General features: G+C 44.1%; 1 protein-coding gene and 1 long non-coding RNA gene across 4 annotated transcripts in view; one reads left to right on the forward strand and one right to left on the reverse strand.

Moving 5' to 3' along the window:
- Positions 1–2,272: 2,272 nt before the first annotated feature.
- COMTD1 (catechol-O-methyltransferase domain containing 1) lies at positions 2,273–23,683 on the reverse strand. 3 transcript variants are annotated; one of them, XM_088128905.1, is made up of 8 exons: positions 23,350–23,680; positions 22,199–22,338; positions 18,665–18,770; positions 16,541–16,659; positions 14,722–14,776; positions 10,956–11,089; positions 9,196–9,301; positions 2,273–6,908 (listed from the first exon to the last, which is right to left on the reverse strand). In XM_088128905.1, the coding sequence occupies exons 1-8, from the start codon at positions 23,432–23,434 to the stop codon at positions 6,670–6,672; spliced, it is 984 nt and encodes a 327-aa protein (XP_087985031.1). In that variant the 5' UTR covers positions 23,435–23,680; the 3' UTR covers positions 2,273–6,669. The 3 variants fall into 3 exon arrangements, with proteins under 3 accessions (XP_087985031.1, XP_087985048.1, XP_087985039.1); XM_088128922.1 differs by lacking the exon at positions 9,196–9,301 and having other exon boundaries at positions 23,350–23,683; XM_088128913.1 differs by lacking the exon at positions 2,273–6,908 and having other exon boundaries at positions 9,146–9,301; positions 23,350–23,668.
- Positions 11,086–24,299, forward strand: part of LOC148216912 (uncharacterized) — a 29,556-nt gene continuing 16,342 nt past the window's right edge. The window contains exon 1 of the long non-coding RNA XR_015793545.1: positions 11,086–12,879. This is a non-coding gene — a long non-coding RNA (uncharacterized LOC148216912). The remainder of the gene's footprint in view (positions 12,880–24,299) is intronic.

Raw genomic sequence — 24,299 nt, forward strand, 5'->3', positions numbered from 1 at the left:
TAGCTTTTTGGTGTTCAGGTATTTCCTGTTAATAAGTACAGTTTGCCTAAGCTATTTGTGTCCACTCTGGGGATTTTTTTTTTTTATTGAGGTAACTGGGCATTGTTTGGTGACACTGCTATAATCTTTTGAAGCAGCAAGTCTCTGATTTAGATTAGATATGCACAATTCAACACAGTTCAAGAACACAACAAAGGGGAGTAAGTTAATTCTGCTGAAGTTAATATAATCTTTAAAATAAACATAAAAGTAGTATTTCTGTAGAGTTCCTAGAGATTCACATGCATCATCTAGGTTGATAGCCTATGAGATCAGGTGGTCTTATTTCCCAGCTGAGTATTAGCGATGAAGCCAAGAGTGGTTTGGCTAAAACCCCTGAGCAGTGAATTTGTGACAAAAGGAAGACCTGATTTGTTCTTTGATTTTTTAGCCATTACATTAACCCACAGCTACAGAATATGAACTCCACCCCTGAATTGAACATAGGTATTATGGCCCATTGCACAATCTTGGCCAGAAGTGGCCAGGTCTTCCTAAGCCTTGATGACTGATGGTATTTTCCCTCTAATTGTGGACAGCAGTAGCTGAGTACTGATCTAATTACATGTGAATTTAACTCTGACCTTTTGTTAACCAGGGTTGGAGCACAAACCAAAGTTGGTCACTGCTTAAATCATTCTGTTTGATAGCGGGACTTCTGTTCACCCTTATCTGAATTTTTGCCTTTGCCCTCTATTGCCATGTTTTTAAATTAATCTTTCAAACTTTTATGTGCATTTTAAAGTGGACCTCTCTATACTAATGTCCTCTGCCATGCTAGGAAGAATTCTTGTGTAATTACCAGTCCTTTGCTTTCATCAAAGCATTCTTCCCAGATTACTTTGTTGTATGGGAGACTGCTGTGTATTTGCCTAAATGGGGGAAATAGAGTGTTTCATATTCCGTTGTGCAATGCTTACTGCCATATTATTGACAAGTAGCTAAGCATTATCCCTTTATTGGAGGAGCGCGTGCTGGGGGAGCTGAGAATAGTCAGTTGCCACAATTGGCATATTATGTGGTTAAGGCAAGCTTTGACCTAGGGGCCTCTTTATGATGCTCGAGAGCGTATAACTATTTAAAATAAAGCCACTTTGTTTCCATGTTTCTTATTTCTAATGTCAATGCTAAAAGGACTTTAACTTATGAACTGATGTATGTTTTTTGGCAATCATATTTTCTATCACCCGTGTTTCTCTTTTTCTGATGTCTACATTGACACATCATGCTAAGTTGAGGTTTAGCAGGCTATAGCATCCTCATTCAAACAGTGTTTAGGCATAAACCACTCAGTGGCTGGATTTGCACATCACCTGAAGGGAAAGCAAATGACAGTTTAGTACTATGTGTAAACATTACAGGATAGCTTTAAAACCAGAAAGTCAACTTCACAATTGCAGTAGGCAATAATACAAATATCATTTAATTTTCCCCAGGGCCTGTGCAAAAGTGCTATTTCAACTTGCTCTGAAGTTGCATCAATTAGGAAGTTGTAAAACTTTGACTTGGAAAGAGTTCCATAGTTGAAATGTTTCTAATGAGAAAATTTTATCTCATGTCTCTCTCCCTGGTTTAGAGATGAGCATGAAACAAGACTCCCAAATCTGTGCTGAGGGGAGAAGGCTCTTGAGAGAAAGTCCTTAAGGAAGAAACCATGATCTCAAACCAAGATGAGTAGTCATAGCCATGCCCCAGGGGGACAGGGGGAGGTGCAAGTAACAAAACATGCTTTGCAATACAACTCTGTCTCTAAATCTATTTGTGTGTGGTGCCACAATGCAAGAATGAAAGGGCAGAGCTTACGTGTGGTGCCATGATGCACATTTCATCTTTTGGCATCATTGTGGTTAGGGACAGACATCTGTGTGAGTTGTGATACCTCCTAACTTGATTGCACTAGACTTCCCACAGTTCTCAGCTGACATTGATCATGATGGCTGGGAACTTTTGGTCAACACAGCTAGAGGGATACAAAGTTTAAAAGCAATTTAAGCTTGGCCTGAAGCCAGCTAGAAGTAGTGGTAGAAGTCAATATGCTTTGCTTTTCAAGATGGTTGTGCATTCAAAGCCAATTTCTGAACTCTTGTTACATCATGCCATGTCATTGTGAGATCATCAGCAATATGTTCAAGGGCCCCAGGGTGCCTGTGGTCATGTCCCTTGATGCCCACTAGGCACCCTGGTTTAATTAAAAAAAACACATTTACATTAAAGAAATTTAATGTAATGTCTTTATATTTAATGTACATTCCTTACATTACAATAACAGAATGTAATATTTTACTGGAGCGTTTACCAAAATGGGTATAGGTAGTGTTACTAGAAAATAATGACAGGTAGTAAAAGTTCCATTTACACTCTGAAACTAAATAACGAATTATACATTCCCCCCCTCCATAAACTAATAAGATCAAATTAAAGGTAAAGTGAAATATACTTAACATAGAAAAGGGGAAAACAGATGAAACAGGAAATCACCTATTGATAATTTTGTCCATGACACGCAATATATTTTGATTATGACATAACAAATAGTTAGCCTTCTAATGGCAATAGCATTTGCACAAGACTTAGCTACCTTCCTGGATGTTTCAGAAAACACATTGGCCAAAATAAAGTAATTTAACAAGGGATTGTTAAGTCTATATGCCAAGCTGCATAAAAAGGATCACACAATAAAGCACAGGTAATAGATTCAGTGTCTCCCAATCTCCTAGTGAATCAGTCTTGGATTCAGGTATTATAATCTCTCTCTTAATAGTGAGAAGGGCAGGGACTGTTACTCATTTGTCGGGGTACAAGGCTTCCTCAGGCTACTGTGGATGACCATTTGTCGAGGATGGTGTGCTGGGTAGGGTATTGGAGGAGATTACCTCCAAGGTCCCTTCCAGACCCCATGAAGTTCACAATTCTTTTGAATCAGATTGGTGCTCTCCAGTCCTAGCACATTCAGATACTGAAGTGAGAGGCCATGTTGTCAGAAGTTGAATTTGATCCTTTTCACAAGTGGAATAAAAGCTATTCCTGAGAGTCATGGAGCCAAAGAGCCCTCCGTGAAAATCAAAGTAATCTAGGATGGTAAAACCCCATAAGAGCCCCTATAGAAGCAAAGTCTGTTTCCAAACAACAAAGAGGTACATTTCAGGGTGGTCAGAGAACACTTCTTCAAATGTTTTGATTGAACTGCTTCAAGGGGTCCGAGGTCTTTATAAAAGCAATTCTGGGATCATGCAGCAGAAAGCTAATTGCTATTTCTAAAGTTCTTAATTGCCACTGGGGTATAGTTGCTCCCTCTACTGCCTGTGAAATGCAGGTTGTCTTGGCAATCCTGTGGGGCTGTTCATTGACAGCTTTTGATCACTCCCTCCAAAAGGAAAGGATTAAAAGGTTATTCCTAGATATTTAACAACCTTGGCTTGTCCGATTCTGGTGATTACTTTTCAGCAATGATTGCAGCTGACAAGCCTTTCAGTGAAGGCCACTAACGTCCTTGTGAAATTTGGCAGGGTACAAAAATGCCGACAAACCTCCACAAGATAATGTGATATTATGAAGGTGCCTTAGGCCCACTTGAGTTACAGAGAGCTGCTGCTTCATCTTCATAAAGGAGAATTGGGAAAGGGTTATTAGCCAACTCGGGTGGGGTAGCCACTCCTTTTTGAGTAGGAACTGGTGCAAAGAGGCAGATCAGGTCAGATCAATTTTACTATGGCTTTTAGCCAGCAAAGAGCATATCTGATTTTCCTAGTAGGATTACAATTTTGTGGTCAAAAATAACAGTGATCAAAGAAAGAGTTACTTCAAATGCCATTTTTAATCCAATAAAGGGATTTTTTGGGACATTTTTCCACCAACTGCTGCAGGACTATGTAGTAGTTAACTGGATTGATTTGGCCTAAATCCTGCTTGGACCTCAGATACAACCTTACCCTGAGACAGCTAGTCAAGCAGTTTGCAATAAAGTTATCTAGGACGCAACTTATTTAGGAGGCTAATTGGCTGTAATTGATCGAGTCAGAATTGGCTGTTAATTCTTTCCAATCCAAGAGAATCTTGGAGATAAATTGTTTAAAGGAGCCTCAAAGTCTGTCCATTTGTCAACAGGATTACTCCTCCAAAACAATCAACTGGGACCAAAATTGGTGTAGGGGGAGAAGCCAGCAGTAGAAAGGCTGAGTTTGGATCAGATCCAGCCAGGGGCTGTAGAGAAAAACATTGGAGAAAAATCTCCCCCATTGACCCTGATGGGAGAGGAAACTGGGCAACCGCTCAGAAGGTTGCTGACTCTTCCAGTCTAAGCTACCCAGATTCTTGGCCACGTGAGCCAGAGTGAAGCGTATGCAACCAGTTCACACAATACGAGGGGAGGGCAAAACCCCCACCCCTCTTCATACAGCATGTACGCACACCCTAATTAATCCTTGGGGGGAATGCATTCATACCCCCACACAGATGCAATATATTACTTCTTTGCACAGAAGAAATTATAGAGGTTTCCTACAGCTACATCTGGAAAGAGATGTGAAACAATTTCCTTACGTTGTTTAAAAACTCGAGCTGTTACTGATTGGGACCAGGTGGCAAGCATGGTCAAGCATGAGTAAATACAGAATAAGGATTTTGTCCAAAGTGCGTTCAGCTGCCCAGGAAAAAGCACCAAATCACATAGCAATGCCATGTCCTCTGGGGTCCAGGTAGTGCCCAGTTCTTGCTTATCCATTTTATTTTATCCCACTTGCTTGTGATGCTGGGTACCTTAGTTTATTCAATGACACTCTATCCTATAATTCCTTGGGTTACTTCACCCACCAGACCAGAACAGCATCAAGTGTGACAATAACACCTTGCAAGTGATGGGGGAGTCCTCTTGGAGACTAATCCTGTAAAGAGTGGGATCACTGCAGAATCGGGAACCTCAGCTCTACCCCATCAGTAGCTAGCAAAGAATCCTAGAAGTATCTCAAATGCTAAGAGGTCTGGTCCTGAACCTTAACTCAACTTGTTGATAGTTGGTGACATCCAGGGAAGGGTATCGTGAAGTGCGTTACTTTGAAATACAGGTAGTCCTCATTTCACATTTGGGACTGGTGACTTGGTCATTAAACAAAGCAGTTGCTAAATGAAAAATCATGTGACTGTGGCTACGATTTTACTTCAGCTTTCCTTTGCTTTACAGCATCAGAAGGATATGACCCCAAACAGCTGGGTGAGCCCAAATGGTGGGGAAGGTTTTTGGAACTCGACTCGGGAGAAAGCCAAGTAAAAGGGCATATCAAAGTCCTTTTCCCCCACTCCCGTCCTTTGGAATGCTCACCCCAGTGCTGGGATAATTAGCAAGAAGAGAATGGTTGTTTGTATTTACATTTATTGAAGAGGAAGGGATTACAAGAGTAAGCAGGCACACAATGGGGAATACACATTGAAAGCAACATGCTAGTGCTGGCTGTTTGCCTGGTGCACTGCTTAGAAGGCAGAAAAGATTAGGATCTCATCTGTCAAGAGCAGCTTAGAGCCGGGGGTGGTTCTAATCAACTAATCAAGGTCACAGAACTGAGCTTGTTAACTTGCAGTTAGGACTTTTTAGGGACCTGCTGCTCCTTAGAGAAAGGCAGCTCAGGAAGAGATAGCATGTTTAGGCAATCTCTCTGCTGGGGGAAGTGGGGGGAGCAGATCAGGCACAGGACAGCATGGGCTAACTGACTGTAATGGTGAACACATGCCTGGGAGATGCTGCAAAGGTCATAAATGTGAGGCTTGGTCGCAAAGTTACTTTTTCATCATCCTCATAACTGTGAACAGTCACTGTCTGAGGCAGTTGCTAAATGAGGACTACCTGTATGCACTGCAGTTCAGGCAACAGTATCTTTGGATTGCAAGAGGACTTCTATCAGATGCCAGTCATAGCTCCTCTGAGCCCTCCTGATCAAGGCCAGTCCCCCCTACCCCCCATCCGCACTGCAGTTCTACTTAGCTAAAAGAAGAGCAATGGATTGATAGTTTAAAAGCTGCAATTTTTTAAATGACATGTCCTCATCCCCAGGGCGCACAATCTCAGAGGACCCAAATAAAGATGACAAAGGGGCATTGCAGAAGCCCTGACATTGCAAGAAAGGTGTGCCTTAGACTACCAGTGAACAAGGGCAGCATTTGTGAAGCGCTTGGGACAGAAACATACAGGGTGTCAGCTCGAGTTAACCTCAGATAGGTAATGGGGAAGACACCAGTCCTTAAACTTGAATGCTCCCCCCACCCCATCCTGCGGTGAGGCGAGAGGCTGATGCAACCTTCCCCCAGGATCCTACAAGAGCCAGACTCAGAGGCGTCTTCTGCAGGCAACAGAATGAACTGCTTTGTTGCCATGCATGCAGTTACAAAGGGGTGAGGGGTATGTAGCTCCTTTTTCGTTTGGTCCTGCCCCTTCCGCCTCTTTCCTTGTTAAGTTGGTTTCAGGGAACTCAAACAGGAACCACGTGCTGAGTAGGGTAAATTGATACAATAAAATAGTCCTTCAGCTGGCGTCCTCAGCTTGTGTCTGCATGTTGAGTTGTATCTCCTGAAGCCACTGCTGCCACAATCTACATTAGAATCTGTTGCTCAAATGGGGTGTGGGAAGAGGGGCAGACAACTGGCCTAAAAAACCTGGCAAAGCTCCCAAATTGTACAAAGGCTTCCGATCCACTCCCACGGCAACACCTTGGTTGACGGATGTTTTTTCTGCTGGCTAATTGGCACCCAAGTCAATCCATATGTCGGTAACAGTTTGCACAGCCACAAATCAGGGCACCGTCGTTCAGCCGGGAGTTGCAACAGTGCAAGGATACGAGGACTGGTGACACGGCCGTCCAGTTTTGGGCTGGAGCTGTTTTGTGCTGGAACAAGAGGGGGCAAATGGAGCTTTAATTCAATAGTGGAGAAATAGCCATAGAATTTATTTGGGCCCTTTACTCATTGAAGCCTTTGCTGTTGTGTTTTACTGTAATTAAATGCAACGGCACTATAAACATTTCCAACATTTGGCATTTGATTCATATCTCATATTGGCAAACAGGCATAAACGTGACCTGCTTTCAACTCTGATGGGGCATTAACAATAAATAACAATAAATGTTTGCAAGCATTCAGCTTCTCCCTGGAGCCTGAACAGTGTAGGAGGCTACAACATTTAACATGTCAATGGCAGGAAAAGCTTTAAAAAGGTCCCTCCTTCTTCCCTTGTATAGGAGTGCTAGTCAATCACTCCTAACTCTGGGGAGGATTTTAGTTGCCTTCGTAAAATATTTTAATTATCTAAAAATCATAAAATGTAAGTAGGTACAATTTGCTTGCAGCTCAGGAGGGAAATGCAAACAATAAAGTTTTTCCCCCCCCCATGAACTTAAATCAGTCTCTGAATTATGAAATGTAATGCAGGGGATAAAACCAGTGAGTTACTGGCAATATTAACTGCTCCAGTAAAAGGAATAAATATTACAGCAACTAGTTATGTACTCCTCCTTTCTGGAAAGAAAGATAAAGACCTTGTTCAGCCTTGAACATTAATTCCTCTCTTATGTCTGCTTTAAGGACTTTTTTTTCCTCCTTTGAAGTGCTGTTTTTAGGCTGGGTGATCCAGGAAGAAGCACATTCAGTTCCAATTCAGGGTAAAATATAGAAAGAAAAAAAGAAAGCCAAAATGGAGAAGCCATGTGTGAAAAACTAAGGGCACCTTGATGTAGAAAATGAACTCTGGAAAAGCCGAGATTAACTATATTTTATAGTTAATCTCGGCTTTTCCAGAGTTCATTTTCTACATCAAGGTGCCCTTAGTTTTTCACACATGGCTTCTCCATTTTGGCTTTCTTTTTGTAAAATAAATGATGACATGGTGTAATATGTCGTGTGTTGTTGTTCATCTGAGGTTGTATTTACCTACTTTTGAGAACTGCTAAGGACCAGATGACTATTATGTCGATTCGTAAAACCACAGAACTCAAAGAGGGTGTACTTTCTTTTTCACATGACTGTACATGCAGCCCTTTGATTGCTCTTGTGTAATGGCAAGAAGGCAAGGCGGAGAGATCAACCCAGGCAAAGTGTAAGAATCACACTTTCTGGTTTTCGGTCACAAGAAGAGGGAGGGCAAGGCCAGCCTTCTACAATCCCAACTGTACAGTTGGGACAATTGTACAATTCCTTTTACAACAAGGAAAGTTATTGCCCATTAAGAAGTAATTAATTAATGGACTAGTTTTCTTGGCAAGAGGAGGGTCACATCAATGCTCAGCTTCAGAAGAAATCCCGGTATGTTTAAAACAGACATGTTAGAGAGAAAGGGAGCACAGAACCTTTCTCCCTGAGAACTGGCTTTCAAGATTTGGAGGAACATTCAGGCCAATCTCTGAAATGCTACTGCTGAGACATTGGCAGATCATTATTGTGCCCTAATTGTATTTCTTTCAACTTAGCCTCGCTAGCAAATCTATCTCCCCAGTCCATGTGTCTTGTGTGCGCATATGCATGTGTGAATGTGTGTCTGTGAAGAGATAACTAATTTTAAGTAAAACAATTTAGAAAGTTATTTGAAGCTTTTTTCATGTAGGGTATGCATGATTCTGCATTTAAACCTCTGAGCTCACTTTGATTCTTGCAATGAAAACCTACGAAACACTTTTCTTGTAGCCTCTGTTCATTAGCGCAAGTTGTAACAAAGGGGAAAGCATGGAATAGCGGTAATGTTGTTGGAGTGGGCCTGGGAGAGGGCCAGGCTGATACCGCTACTCAACCACGGAGGTGACCGGGTAACCTTGACCCAGTCGCTCTCTCATAGCCCAACCTAGATATAAAAATGAAGACTGACCCCACATGTGCTACCTTGAGTTTCATAGTGGAAACATGGGACAGAAGCATAGTAAATTTATTTATTTATTTACCGCTTCAATCGAGGTGACTAAAGTGGTATACAAAACTAAAAGGACATTTTAGGATTTTTTTTTAAAAAATGTATAATGCACAATGCAAGCCTAAGCATATTTAAAGAAATAAGGACAAAATAGACATTCTTGTATTTCTAACTTATTATCCCTGATCATTAAGAGTGCTCAGCGCATCCCACCTTCCTCCTCCTCCTTTACTAGAGTTTAAATACTAATGTTATCCCATTTCCAATCAGGATCATACTTATGTTCACACGTGGATCACGGAAGATTTTTTCATTCAGCTGATGAATGTGTTCGGCTGTGTGGTCACTTTTACCTGGTTTAAGTACTCTCCCTGATAACAAAACCTGTTAGAAACAGAGAGAAAACCACATACAGCACAGGACGCTTGGAATGATCCCATTCATGGCACGTATTACAACGGTGCAACTGGGGAGAACTGCTGTAGAATGCCTGGAAGTGCAAATGCAGCTCTTGGCTGAGGCTCATTAAAGTAGCTACATCTTTTCCCAGGAGTGAGCAGCTGCTATGGGCCACATTCTGCTGCAGCCATATGAATCTGTTAACAGCCCTGGCTGTTCCAAAACACTGCTTCCTGACTAAACCCAAAACATTGCCCTGCCCTTGCATTTCTGACTAAAGTTCACAATTGGACCTTTGCTTTATGGACTACCCAGGCTAAAGCAAACATTCAGTCACATGCAGTCAAGAGAGGCTTATTACAAAGTCAGTGCACACTGCACTGCAACCTTAATCCTTTCTAGGGCGAAAGAAATAAAGAGCTGAGTTTTGCCAAAGGCAAAGAAACAATATTACTTCTTATTCATCTTATGGATCGGGGCGTCCACAGAGGTCAAAAAAGTCAAGATAGTGTCGCTGGCCAAATGAGCAAAGCCTGCCCCTTTTTTATCATATCACAGGCCACAAGTAAGTGCTGCATCTGTGTCAGCCCTTTGAGGCAGGGCAGGTGAGAGAACAGGCACCACCAGCAAAACTAGACCTCTCCTTAATTGAAACAGGCTATAGTGGCAGAATCTTGAAAGCTGAGAGTGTTTCCCCTTCCCTCCCCCTTATACTATAGAGCAGTGTTTCTCAACCTTGGGTACTTTAAGATGTGTGATGCCCAGAACTAGATGCAGTCCAACCAGCCCAAGATTCAATGCAAGGTTGGGACACAGGATTTCTCATAATGCAGCTCAAGATCACACTAATGGTTTTAGCTGGTTGCTTAAGCTCACGTTTAGCCCAATGTGGACTAGTCCTCCTAGATCCATCACACGTGGAACCAGACATGTTCCCAAAGAGTAGGCTAGAGGAAGAATGACTGACTGATTCATTCATGTTCTAAATTGGCACAATCAAGTGAGTTGCAGTGACATGCAAAGATAATGGCAAAATAAATGAACATAAAATATCCTCAATATAATAATTACAAATTTTTTTAAAAAGGGTAGGGCAAGGCCCAAAGGTCTGAAAATTAAAAAAAAAAAAAAAGAGGAGATTCAGAGAGCACATTAAGAGGAATTTCTTAAGATTAAGACTCAGTTTGCTTAGTGGACTCCCCCATCCCATGCTGGATTTTCAAATAGGGTTGTTGGGGGTGGCTTAATGAATCCTTGTACTACGCAGGGGGGTGGACTAGATCATCTAGTACAGTGTTCCTCAACCTTGGCAGCTTTCAGATGGGTGGACTTCAACTCCCAGAATTCCCCAGCCAGCAAGGTTGTAATTAGTATTAACATGAGGTTGTTAGCATTAGAGGATCTTGCTGTTCTGAAAAGAAATGGTTCTTCTGAAGGAGAAGAAAACTAGATTCCAAAGGGTTGCTTTGGATTTGGGTCTCAGGTTGGACCTTCTACTCTGTTTTTCTTATAAACATGTTTTGTGAACAATCACTTTTCCCCTGTGGCTAGTGACCTAAAAGAAGGGTGGATAAAATATGTTCTAGTTCAAAAAAGCCACCGAAGTCTGCTCTTTTCCCACTTTTTGTGAACTACTTACATTGTCAAGAACTAATATCCTCCCTTTTCTTACAAGCCGCAAACATTTCTCGTAGTAATCGTCGTAACTCTCTTCGTCCGCATGGATGAAAGCAAGGTCAAATGTTCCAGTTTCACCGTTTGCCAGAAGTTCATCTACACATAAAAATCAGAATAGTGTTCTTTAAAATGCAAAAGATTCCCTTCTGTCTACCTTCCCTACATGGTTGCAGTCTATCTGGGTAGCATCGACTAGTCCAACCTGCAAAGAGAAGGGGATGAGAAATGATGAGAGTCATGAATTCCAGTTTCTTCTTAAGCCAAACCAACCTTGCTGTTTCGACATGACTCTACTTGTGAAACTACAGGTGTGGGGGCAGAGACACTATTCTCTATTTTCCTTGGTGTCCCTTCGCCATGTCAGCTCTCCCCATGATGGTGGGTGAAGCATCACATCTGAGAAGGCTTCCAGATGGGAACCTGCAGCTCTTTTAATCCAAACTGAATATACTCACTGTACCTGCTGGCACCACAAATGCTCATACAGTTTGTCACAAATTCCAATGGAATTGTGATAACCGTTTAGTAAAACATGTAGGAGAGTCAACTGGTGTAGTGGTTAAGGGCACCTGGCTAGAGAGCAGAAGACGGTGAGTTCTAGTCCTGCCTTGGGCATGAAGCTGGCTGGGTGACTTTGGGCCAGTCCCTCTCTCTCTGCCCTGGGAAGGAGGCAAGGGCAAACCATTTCCAAAAACCTTGCCAACCTTGGTCAGGAGTCAACAATGACTTGAAGGCAGAAAAAAAAAAGTGCAGATTCTCAATAGTAAGCACAAATGTATTTCAAATTTCAAGGTCACCCAACTCCTTGATGGCTCTGGGTGGCTTACAAATAAAAAGATAATATGTATAAAAATGAACACAACCAACCAGGAGAACAGAACACCAACAATAGGTCACCCATAATCAAGGGGGCTTCACAATCATCCCATCTCCAAGACAAAGGAGAACAACCAGGTCTTTATCTATTTCCTAAATGACAATCAGGGTGGGAGTCACACAAATCTCTGGAGGGGGATCATTCCAGAGGGCTGGAATTGCAACAGGGTAGGTGTGCTTCCAGGGTCCTGCAAGATGACACTGTTTAATTGACAGGACCCGGAGATTTTAAAGGAAGATTTTACCTTTATTGAGTCAGAAATACTCGCTTCTCTTCTGCAAATCAGCTGGAGGAAAACTTGTAGATCCCAACATACTATCTGGGATACCTCCCCACCCCCCATGGGCAGTACTGAGCTGAATGGATCAGCGTGTGATTCTGCATAATGGAACATAAGCTGTTCCACTCTTACCGTCCTCCAGATTCACTGGTGAATCAGGTGGCATATAGATTCCTCTAATAAAAAAACAATTCAAACTAGAAATAGAACAACACAGAAAAATTCTGATTCCTTCATACTATTTACTCAGGGCTAGTTTTTCTATAGACAAAAGACCAAGAATAACCAGTTTGTGGCTTCTTACGCATCACCTAAATTCACAGTCTTAGGGAATTATCATCAGCCGTCAGCCAAGCTTTCAGGCTTAGAGGCCAAAGATGCCTTACCAGAGACGATGCAAACTTAAAGTGGAGGGCTGCTGCTCTTGTGTGGCCTTCCACAAAGTCTCTGGCAGCCCACTTCTGGAATCCAGATGTTGGAGCAAACCAGTCTTCCTAACTTCTACTCCCTCCATGCTGACAGGGGAATTCTGGGAATTGCAGTCCATACATCAGAGGGTACCCCAGCTGGAGAAGGCTGGAGCAGATAGCTCCTTCATCTGATCCAGATTATTCTGCCCAGAAGTCTCTGGAATAATTCTGAAGAAATTACTAAGCCTAAGTACAAGCAGTTGTGGAACCTATGCAACATCGTTAGGGAGAAACTTCTTCCCTGGATCCCAATTTACAGGTAATACAACCAACTGCTACAATCCTTTGAAATTTTATTAATCTGTGGCTTTAGAGTGTTTTACTAAGAGGAGAAGAAAACAATTTACAATCAATCAAGCAATTTATCTTGTTGGTTTACATGCATTATATCAACTTTTCCTACATATTTCATTACATCTGCATATTAGGTTGAACTTATACAGGACAGCAGTTTGGACGAAGAGAGGGTGTTTCTAACTCTTGTATAGCCTGTGCGTCTTCCCTTGCCTGTAGTTCTTTGTCTTATGCACTGTATCTGTAATTGTGATGGCTTCTACCTTATTCTATTGAGCACCATAATACGGGCAATCCTTGTCTTACGACCATTTGTTTAGCAACTGTTTGAAGTTATAACAGTGCTGAAAATAGTGACTTATGACCAGTCCTCACATTTACAACCGTTGCAATGTCCCCACAGTCACATGATCAAAGTTTGGGTGCTTGGCAACTGGCATGCATTTACAACGGTTGCAGTGTCCCAGAATCATGTGATCGCAATTTGCAACCTTCCCAGCTGGCTTCTGACAAGCAAAATCAATGGGTAACTGCATGATTCACTTAATGACACGACTCACTTAATGACCACGATTCACTTAATGACCACTGCAAAAAATGTAAAATCAGGTGTGGTCATGTGATGCCTCGCTTAATGATGAATTTTCCTGTCCCTATGGTGGTCATAAGTCTAGGACTACCTGTATGACTTTTTTATGCCCACTAAAGGTTACTGATTTCAGGCTCCAGCGATATGGGAAGAAAACAACTATAGCCAAGACACCACACCAGAGCTGTGGTTCCAGAGCTGCAGCCCCCAGAGATCTCCAGAATCACATTTCATGGCCAAATCAAATTTCTGGCAGTGTGATTCTTTTGCATTTCCCCCCTTGAGGATGACTGAAAATAAGTATGTTAAGTGATTATTAAATTTCCAAAGACAGACCAGCATTTCAGAGGTCAAATCTCTCAACAGAAGCGTAGGTTTAAAAAAAATCACCCATTCTTGCATTATATAAAAGGTGTTTTGTACAGTATCTTGGACACTTGGGGTGTAACAGAGAAGTCTAGGCTAAACACATTAATCCTGTTTAAACTGCTTTGCTTGGTATGGAAGTGTTCAAGGTTATCTTTTAACAAACTAAATGTAAATACATAGCTAGGAACAAAATAACCACCTACTTTTTTTTCCCTATTAAGGTCTGGAAACATCAATGCATTTTACCAGGTTTAAAATAATCACATTATGATTTCACTACTTAAAACTCACGGTAATGAGTTTTAAATGTAGTTTTCATTTTTCTTTACATCTCAGCTCAATGGCAGCTCTCCAAAACAATGGGACTAAAGTTAGTCTTGAGGTGTCCTGCTTAATTACTGCACCTTGAAGAATTCAGGAACAGTTGATCATATCAAAGGGATTAGCAAGAAGGCCCTGATCACTCTCGCTAATGTTGAGTAATACCATGCAAGTGTCCCTTTAGAAAGGGGACATTTTTACCCAATTCACATTGGCCATGAAAAAGACAGACAGACATTTATTTCCATTGTGGGCAATGGAACTGAAGCTCCTTTGGCATCCTTGTTCTTGTTAATGCACACGAACTTTATATTCTCTGATTTTTTAACTGAACAATCCATCTCATTAAATCTGTAGGCCAACTTTCTCTATGAGAGTAAAGGAGCACATGTGAATGTCTCCGGTCATTTTACCTTCTCAAAAACAGTCCTGTGCGGGAAGCTGGTAGAAAGTTAGTGAGTTTCAGTGCCTGAACAGATACCACCCAAAACCCCAACCCTCCCAATCAAATCCTTTGCTTCTACCTACCTAACGTTTCAATGGCTGGTTTTATCCTTAGATCAATCTTATGTAGCACTCTGGCCTGAAACAAAAGAAAATAGGTCAAAGATTTCTCAAGGAAGGGGTCGGCAACATCTGAGGTCCCAGATGCTCAACCTCCCAATCTTTGTGTGTGTGTGTGTGTGTGTGTCAGGAGACCATCCACTAATGTGGTGGCATTTCCAGTAAGGGTGGGACTGAACTTTTTTAGTCTACTTTTTTCCAGATTTTTTATGGATCCAGGCAGTATTTCTCAACCTTGGTAGCTTTAAGATGTGTGGACTTCAACTCCCAGAATTCTCCAACCAGCATGCGTCTAAGGTTGGGTAATAGCAGTACCTCAAGTCCTCTACCTGTGGGAATGATCCTACTCTTTAAACCCTCTTAAATGCAAAAGAGGCCTACATCTGCCCCCAAATGATAACTCTGAAGTGTTTAAAGGTAGGGAGGGGAGTAGAAGGCTACCTTGCCTCACAATTTGAAGCACACACACCATATCTTGGTAGCACAGCCCTGAGACGATGGGGGTGATAAATGGAGTGCTAGAAAGTAGTATGCTACTTGTGCATTGCCGATCCCTGCCTCTGAGGAAAAACATCTGATTAATATGGGACAAAAGTCTCAATCCAACCGCTCTGTGATGCCTCTGCTGTCAGCTGGAGGTCACAAGACATCTCCTGCTGGTCCTCCTAGCCTCATCATGTGGACATGGAAGTTCTGTAGTCCCTCAGCTTAAGAAATGATCATCCAGACAGACTTGCACAAACCAGAAGCATATTTCTCAAATCCCAGAGCACAGAGCATCACCAGTCATTTATTTCCTCATTAAAAAATAATAAATGTGGGGATGTAAGAGTTACTGTAGCATTGAGAACGTGTCCCTTTTGGTGTCACAGATTTTCTTAAAAAAAAAAAAAAAAGCTAGCACACCAATGACTACATTGAGTGCTGTTGTGCAAGATAGGAATTTTGTATTTAATATTCCAATGATTAACACAAAATTTTGATAAAACCAAGAAGCAGCTGAGAGACATTCATACCATAACATGAGCACCAACCACCACGGCATGAAAAAGGGTAAATGGTCAAAAATGGGCATGATCCTCCCCATTTAAAAGCCCCTTTGTTTCAACAGCAGGAGTCAACATCCTCATTTGATGTGTTCAAATAAATTCAGAGAGGCTTTGATGTCTTTAACTGTGACACGACCAGGAGCAGCAGGAAGACTTTCTGCTTCCTTTGAGAAGAGAATAGAGAAACACTTTGGTGGCCTAAAGATCTGTTTTCAGGCCTTTTGCTTCACAGAACAGAGAGGGAAATGTTCTTCAGACATGGGAAAATCTGGATACGATGCCAATGGTGGCAAAACTCCATCATCATAAAAAATATTTGGGGGGGAGCAGCTATAATGTTATTAATATTAATGTAATATATCTGATTAGATAATCATATATTATCTCATTAGGTAATATTATCTTATTCGATGATAAGAATTCTAGGAGAGAAATTTAGGTAAGAGAAAAAGCAGAGGAGTCATGGGGTGGGGTGGTCAAAATGACAAAGGATCAGTGTTGGCTTTGACTGCAACCATCTGCACCCAACCCTCTTGCAATTTTGACACTGCCTATGGATGTCCCTAAGAATAACCATAGGGGAAAGGGTTAACCACCATTTTCCATTAGTACTGTTCTCCTAATCAGATTTGTAGATCCCTGAAACCCAACTAATCAACCAAATGTCAGGCAATACTAACAATACCTCTCCCATGGCATGATTTAGCCCCAATTCTCCGAGTGATTTACTGTACCTCTTTCCACAATGGCTTTCCAGTATTGGCCAAATCTTCATTTATGTCACAGGCAACAATTTTGCCATCTTCTGGTAGGACTAGAGCTATGTTTAAAGTATTGTATCCAGCAGAAACTCCTACAGAGCAATTAAAAAAACATGGTTGAATGTGGTTCTGATTTCCAAACAAATAAGAGCATGTTGGTTTCATACCCCATTCTTAATAGCAAAGTAATACCTGCTTTCTCCTCTAACAGCCTAGCTCTTAGGTTCTGAGGAACCACAATTGTTCATTTACAGAGGAAGGGGATGGTTAAAGGAACCGCCTCTTGGTCCTGTCTTGCTAGAGTGTACATTCGGTCGCCAATTCAGATGGCTTAAAAATAAAGGAGGACAGTTTTGATGTCTGTTTCCTGCTTTTGGAATTAAGAGAACTTCTCTTAAATACTAGCTATGGGGGAGGAACAAGAGAACCTCTCACACATACACCTTCTACTCTGATGAGCTCTCAAGGCCACCAATCAGATTTAAAAACGAGAATGGAAATGCAGGAAACTAAAAATTAAAATTAATGATAAAATAAATACTAAAATTATCAAGTAGTGGTACCTGGCAAGTATAGAAGAACTCCTTCTTAGCAGGAGGGGAAGAGGACAGTCAGTCAGGGGTTCATCTTCCCCTGGGAAACAGAGTGGCATGTTTGCAGAAGTGCACCCCCCTGGATGCTGGCTTGGCACAGAGGCATCCCTGCTGCGCCCAGGCCACGGCTGGGGTCTATGCTGTTTGTCATGCGAGCTTCCCTCTCATTAAGCCCCACCATGGGCCTGCTTGCAAAGAGCTCAGATTTGGCAACTAAGCTCTGGAATGCAATTACCTATTCTTCACACATCGTGCCAAACCAGAATGTGATTTGTGTCTTTTTGTTTAGCCTGATATATAAGCCCATCCGTTAGGGCTTAACATTGTATGGATTATCAACTAAAGATGCTCTTAAAAAAAAGCAAAGACTGGCTTACTCTACGTAGGAATTAGATCTCCTATTTACCAGTGAAGCTTCATCACAAACTGACATCTTCATGATGGTTGGGTAGTTGTCCTAAATGCCTTAACATAGGACAGAGGTCGACAGGTGGCTGTCAATATCGTTTCCCGTGGCCCTTGGCCCAATACTTTTTTGTTTGTTTGCACTAGGGTAGACATGTTCCTTGCCAGGGGCATCTGCAAGAAGGAGTCAAAATCTGCAAGATGGCCGTGTAGTCATGCTTGAAGCCCCGCCCTTTGGTATGCATGTGCAGTACAAAAGGGGAGAAGCTTTGATCTTGATGTCACATGGTCATCTTGCAGATTCTGACCCACCCCCTATAGATGTCCCTTTAGCCCACTCTATGTAGAGGGCCAGAGAGAGCAAAACTCTGTCTGTCATGTCGGGTCAGAAGGGGAAAGACAGCAAGTAATCAAGACAAAAATGGGGAACAATCTTCTTGGCTTTAGCTCCACTTATCATGGGTGCATTCTGTGGTTCCCCACAGGCAGATACTATAGAATTGCAACCTGCCCAATAAAGCCAAGCGTATATACCTCTGGTATAAGCGACAGCAGGATTAGGAGTCACTTCTTTAAACAAATACATTCCTCAAAGTGGTTGGATTGCTAGCTTTCTGTTTGACGCTGGCGTGCTTCTTGAAGATGTGTGCAAGGAGACCATGCTTCATCTGCTTTCAGTTGACCAAACAGCAACTTCAAAGGGGGGGGGGGTTAGTTCAAAGCATTATTGAACCAAAACATCCTTTCAAGCCACTTTAGAGGCAGTAAAGAACTCGGATTATTGTATATGGTCTTGAGGGAAGAAACTCGTTAGGAAAAAAAAATACTACATTTGACACAGAAGTTCTAAACCTCAGAGCTTAAAACCACAGGCAAGGCATATTGTTATGCAAGAAAAATATTTAAAAAATATGTTTTCCAACCTCAACGCACGAAAAGAAGGATAAATGTAGGTGTGAATAAACAGATGCTGGAACTGAATTGAAAAATGGGTTCTAGATGGATAGATGATTAGCATGTGACCTACAGACTGCCCAGTTTATTGTGGGACTGAATCTGAAATCTTCCAGCAGCCCGTTTTATAGACAGGCTCACTTACCTATCTCAATTACCTTTTTGGCTCCAATAACCCTGATCAGATTTGCCACAAATTGGGCCTGATCACAAGACACCCACAGTTGTTTGTCAGGAAGGGCTGATGCAACCTGGAAAACCAGAACAGGTCTGTATGTTACAAGCTATTCTGCAGTTCCACAAATATCACCCCTGACATTACCTAATAGTGCTGGTGGGGGGACTCTGGAGACTAAGAATCCATGCGTGCCCCAGGGTCTAGAGGAGACCAAGTCATGGGTTAAGTGCAAGCCAAGAATACACGTATGCAGTCCTTAGGGCTGGGGGAGATTTCTTGCAAGGAAAACTAACTGAATATAAGTCAATGAAAACTAGTTCTTGCAAGGAAAACTAACTGAATATAAGTCAATGAAAACTAGCCATTCTCCGTGTCCCCATCACACAGACTGCAGCCCAAACAACTTTGCCTAGGAGTAAGACTCACTAAACTCATTCAGGCTTACCTCTGAAGAGACCCCTGAAAATGATGGACTGAAAAAAATGGACAGGGGATCTTTCCTAAGAGATCTGTGGGACAACTGTGGAGAAAGGGGAGAGTTTAATTCTTATCCAGTGCATGTTTCCACTGAAAGAGTGGAGGCAGGACTAAGTAGGGACAGGATCAGGGGCAGAGACTGCCAGAAGGGTCAAAAAAAGTCAAGATGGCAGCTACAACTATGTAACCACAGTTCTGCCTATGTTTTACATGCGCCACACATCTCCACTTTTTTTACATTCCCTGTGGCTGATACTGGCATGGCCAATTCTCTTGCCCTTCTTCCTTAGGAGGTACCAATGCCCTAGAATGGCAGCCTGAGTGAGTCTACAGAAGGAATTCAGTCCCTTGTTGCCTTCTGCTCCTCCGTCTCAGCCTAGCCAAGGGCAAGCAAAAGTGAGAACTGTGCTTCAAAACATCTGGAAGGTACCGGGTGGTCTAGCCATAGTTTATACTCTCAACAGATAGGATTCCCAGAGAGGTTTTCTACAGTTTTTATTTCTCCCAGAAAAGCTAAGCTGAAGCCATCCTGCTCCAGAAGACAGGCAGAGACTGGCACAAAAGAGCTCTTGTTTATGAGGAAAGCCCGATCTTCAGCTTTCCTCAAGCTGGATCTCCTCAATATGGATAAACTTCAACTTCCAGTGTTCCCCAGCCAGCAGGGTCTCTGCCAGAATTCTGGGAGTTCAGGTTCACTCACCTGGGGACCATCCAGCTTGGGAAAGGCTGACACTGCAGATACAGCATATTAATACATGGAATCGTACTCCTCACACAGTCAGTGAAAAACAACTTGACTGCAAATCTGGCAGTTATGCAAACCAAGGCAGATGGAAACAGGCCAGGCCTCAAAAGAGGGACCAAGGAGGAGAGAGGAGAAAGAGAAGAGATACAAGAAGTTTTGAATTCTGTTCCTGCACAGAGAGGGGATGTTTCTTAAATACAGCAGCAGTCGAAATTCTTGGGTGATGGCTTCTTACTTTCTTCACTAAATATTACTTTATGGAAGTTCTCGGATTTCTTCAGCCTAAGCGGTCTGCTCCTACTTGTGAGGTGAAGCCTGGCAGCATCTTTCTTATTAAGACATCTTAATTTAACAGAAGATTTTGGGTTTACTGGACACCTCTGTGTTTGACATCATTATGCTGGAAGTGTATATGATGACGGGGACACTTACATATATGCCATGGTTTAATACCTGGAAGTTCATTAATATGGTTCTGGGAAGAGTAAAATGGTTTAAAAATCTCTATGTGATTTTGAATGATATACAGAAAATTGGACTCACTTGTTATTTGAAGAACTGAGCATGTAGCAACAGAGACTACTCTTTTACAACAGAAAGACAGATCTCCCTCCCACCCCCCGGATTTATAATCTTGGATTTATGATATAAATTCACTCTCTGCTTCTGAATTGGTGATATGGTAATGTAATGGAAAGACTGGTCAATACTACTCCATGGGGTCATGGTTTCATGTTATATTTAAAAACAGCTCTTTTCTGTATGTGTCATAATGTATATTTTTCCTTTTCTCTATTTTTGGGGGGGGCTGTATCTTTTTTTTCCTTTATCTGTACATTATAGCAAAGTTTTTTTTTTAAGATATAGCAGATGAGTAAGAAAGCTAACTTGGAAACTCTGTTCACCATCTATTTTTTATATGCTCAAGTTTTCTTTCTTTTTAAAATGTAACATTATTTTTGAACGGAAAGAGCCCAGCCACTGTTTATAACATCAGTGGAAATTAGTGCAGAGGGCATCTGCAGGAGGTCAAAATCTGCCAGATGGTGGGCACAGTGCCATGACTGAAGCCCTGTTCATTTGGTTCATGCGTGCACGTGCCTAGAGAAAGGGCAGGGGTTCAGCTGCAGTAGGGCATCCATTACCTTGAAGACTTGGGCTGGATAACCCAGAGGCCAGAAGTGTTGGGAAGAGAGGAGGGGGAGGAGGTGGTTCTGGGCATGGCCAAGTATCTGAGGTCTCTTAGCTCCCCTCCAGCCCATGTCTGAGCACCAACAATCTAATCTTAATCTCTGTTTCAGCTCATAGCATCAAGTCTTTGGAATTTTTCTCCAGGAGAGGTGTAACTGGTGCCCTCTATTATGTAGGTATGTCTGTATGCCCGTATGGCTCTGAGAGGCAGCTAACGTTTTTAAACGCCCAGGCCTTCCGTTTTGGACTGAAATGCTCTCCACCCCCAACTGCAGCTTCTTTTTATTGCTTCGTTTTAATTACATTTCATGCTTTTTGTTTCATAGCCTCTTCCAGGAGCTCTCCTAAGCAAGTGTCTGAGAAATAATTACATTTCATCCAAGAATTAGGTCTTTGCCCCAGTCAGGGGCAAGTGCAGTCTTGATTCAGATGGAGAAGAGCAGGGAGGGAGAAACAACCTTCGCCACCAACTCTGTGCGCTGGCAGGGCAAGACAGACCATGACAACATCCAGCTGGCCATGATTTTTATGCAATAGGCTTCTCAGCCCCCACAACCGAGGCTGAAATGCCCGTCTGCCACTGCCCCCTTCTGCCACGTTTCAATCTGATTTATTTCTGAAGTGTGGGGACACCTCCCATCATCAATCCTGCCCCCTTTTCACCTTCCTTTAAGTGCCAGGAGAACCCCCATTTTAGGCAGCCTTTCTACAACATGGTCTCTGCCGTGGATGGAGAGGAGGTCAGTCAACCATGTGGATGGTGCAGCTGGTGAGTTTCAATCCAAACAGACCCAGGCTGTTTGGGGTGAGATCTAACCCCTGGGGGTCAACTGACCTCATCCTCCTGTTCAAATACCTACCCTGCATGACCCACTTAAATGGGTCATGGAAACATGGGCCGGTATAAGCCTTGTATGGTATTTGGAATGTCTATTCTAATTCTCTCACATTCAGGGACTGAAAGGGCCCCCCTTTAAACAGAAGAGGGGAGTTAGCTTGGGGTGTTTGCGAGTCCTCGAGTGAGCACTGAGGAACAGCCACGAGAGGCTGAAGAGAGGTCAGTCAGATCCGCTACAACAGCGACTTACCAATCTCAGCTTCTTTAAAAGAGGGTGCTCGCGTATGGAGTGGTCCAATACATATTTGTGTAGGTGGCTGTTCCCTTGTAAGAGGCTGCGTGAATTGCTGGACGTGCCAAAGTCAAGAAGCTCTGAATGGTATCTTCTGCCTTTCAAAAGCAAATCAATACAGCCTCAGTCTAAAGACATACAGTACATAGTTTTGAAAGGCCTGATAAGAACAAAGGGTAAATTGAGGTCAGCCAAGAAGAGTGGGTCTCTGGAACAATCCTCATTCACACCACATACTTATCCTGGTTGCTGAATCTGGGTGGTGGCTGAAGATCAATTAACTCATTTTCTGCTACTTGCATCCAAAAGTGAGCAGATAAGTTGGGATCATACAATACAATAAGCCAGTGTTTCTCCACCTTAGCGACTTTGTTGAGTGGCCTTCAATTCTCAGAATTCCCCAGCCAGGTAGGAACAGTGACCAGCTGGGGGATTCTGGGAGCTGAAGTCCACTCAACTTAAAGTTGCAAAGTTTGAAAAATGCTGCTGTAGAGCTTTTGGGCACTTGGAGCCCTTTTCAGCTCAAACTTTCTATTCGGGAGACTGCAGAGGATTAGGATGATCTTGGAACTGGGGGTGGAGAATAAAAAGTTGGGGGTCCCTGAAATCTAGTCCCCCCTCCCCAGTTCAGGCGGAGGGTCCTCTCCCTTCCCTTCTCCAGTTCGGAGCGTCCCCGGTTGGAGCGCTGGCCCGTTCCGAGCTGCAACGCCCCCGAGGACCGCTAGGCGGCAGCGGGCAGACGATGGCCTGCCTCCTTTTGCTGCCATCAGGTGGCCCGCGGGCGCAGCCCCTTCCGAAGGCGCCCCCCGACGGCCACGGGGGGCAGCAAAGGGGTGCCCGGAGCTCACCAGCGCGGCTTGGGTAGGCTCACCTCGGGCGCGGGGAAACTTGCTTCGGGCGGGCCTTCTTCCGCCCACCCACCGGCCCGCTGGCGCCGCAGGGCTCCCTTGCCAGCACCGGGCGCTCTGCCGGCGCAGGACTCGGGGCGCCAGGCTCGCCCGCCCCCGCCCCCGCCCCGCGGGCGCCTTCCTCCCCCACTCCCCCACTCCCCCGACTCCCTCGCCTCCGCCGCAAGGGGGGCTCCGCGGCGCAAGCACGTGTCGCCTTACCCGCGAGGAAGCCCACCGCCAGCGCCGCCCCAATTGCCGCCGCCCCGACCAGGACGCTTTCTCGGGAGAGAGCGGGGAAAGCCATGCCGAGCAGGGGCGGCCGCGCGGGAACCGGAGCCGCAGCAGCGCCCGCCGCTTTCGCAAGACCGGAGAGTCACGTGTCCGGGGCGCAGAGTCCGCGCCGGCGGTCGCGAGCGGCCCCTGCAGGCAGCCGCTGCACCCCCACGAGGCGCTGAGCGCGGGACGGGGCAACCCGCGGGGCCCCTGCGCAGCGCCCGGCTGTCAGGAGCCCTTCGGGGCAGCCGGGAGGGCTCCTGTCCCTCGGAGGAGAGCTGGAGGCTTTCCCTGGCCCGGGGAGGGTCGGCAGTCGCTTCGCACGCGGTTTTACGAGAGCGCGTTTGCAACTTTGTGTTTGTGGCGAGGGCCGGAGTGCGGAGGGGATACTTTGTGGTTCTTCGGGAACGGGCGCCCTGTCGCAAGAGTGAATCCGGTGTGTCTTGGGTGGGGCAAGAAGACACATGTGGTACCCCCCCCCCCGCCGCTAGTCAAGGCACAAGAGTTCCTGTTGGTCCCTGGGGAAGGTTGACACGTGCACAGACGTCCTGATGCCACCCTGCGTTTGGCACCAGCGAGAACACTGGAAGGGTCCCGAAAGCAGCCGCAGAGGGTTTCTGCAGCCTGCTTTGATCAAGGGCGCGATGGCACGGAGGCCTGGGCCCGTCCCTCCTGCCTTCTGAGGCCTGCGGGTGGGAGGGCGGTCGGGCTGTGGGTCGGCCGTGGCAGCTGACAGGCGCGCCTGCCCGGAGGCAGCTCTGCCCGCTTCGCGTCCGAGCACCGCGCGCCATCCCGCCGCTAGAAGTGGCCGTATTCACAAGGGAGGCAGCGACCCTGTCCTCGAACCAGGGAACGGCCAAGGACAGAACTGTAACTCAGTCTCCCGTGTCGTCCAC

Source organism: Python bivittatus, unplaced genomic scaffold (assembly GCF_059951505.1).
Source record: "Python bivittatus isolate LINGU-HERP-01145 unplaced genomic scaffold, Pbiv_v1 ctg000050_np1212, whole genome shotgun sequence".
Taxonomy (NCBI): domain Eukaryota; kingdom Metazoa; phylum Chordata; class Lepidosauria; order Squamata; family Pythonidae; genus Python; species Python bivittatus.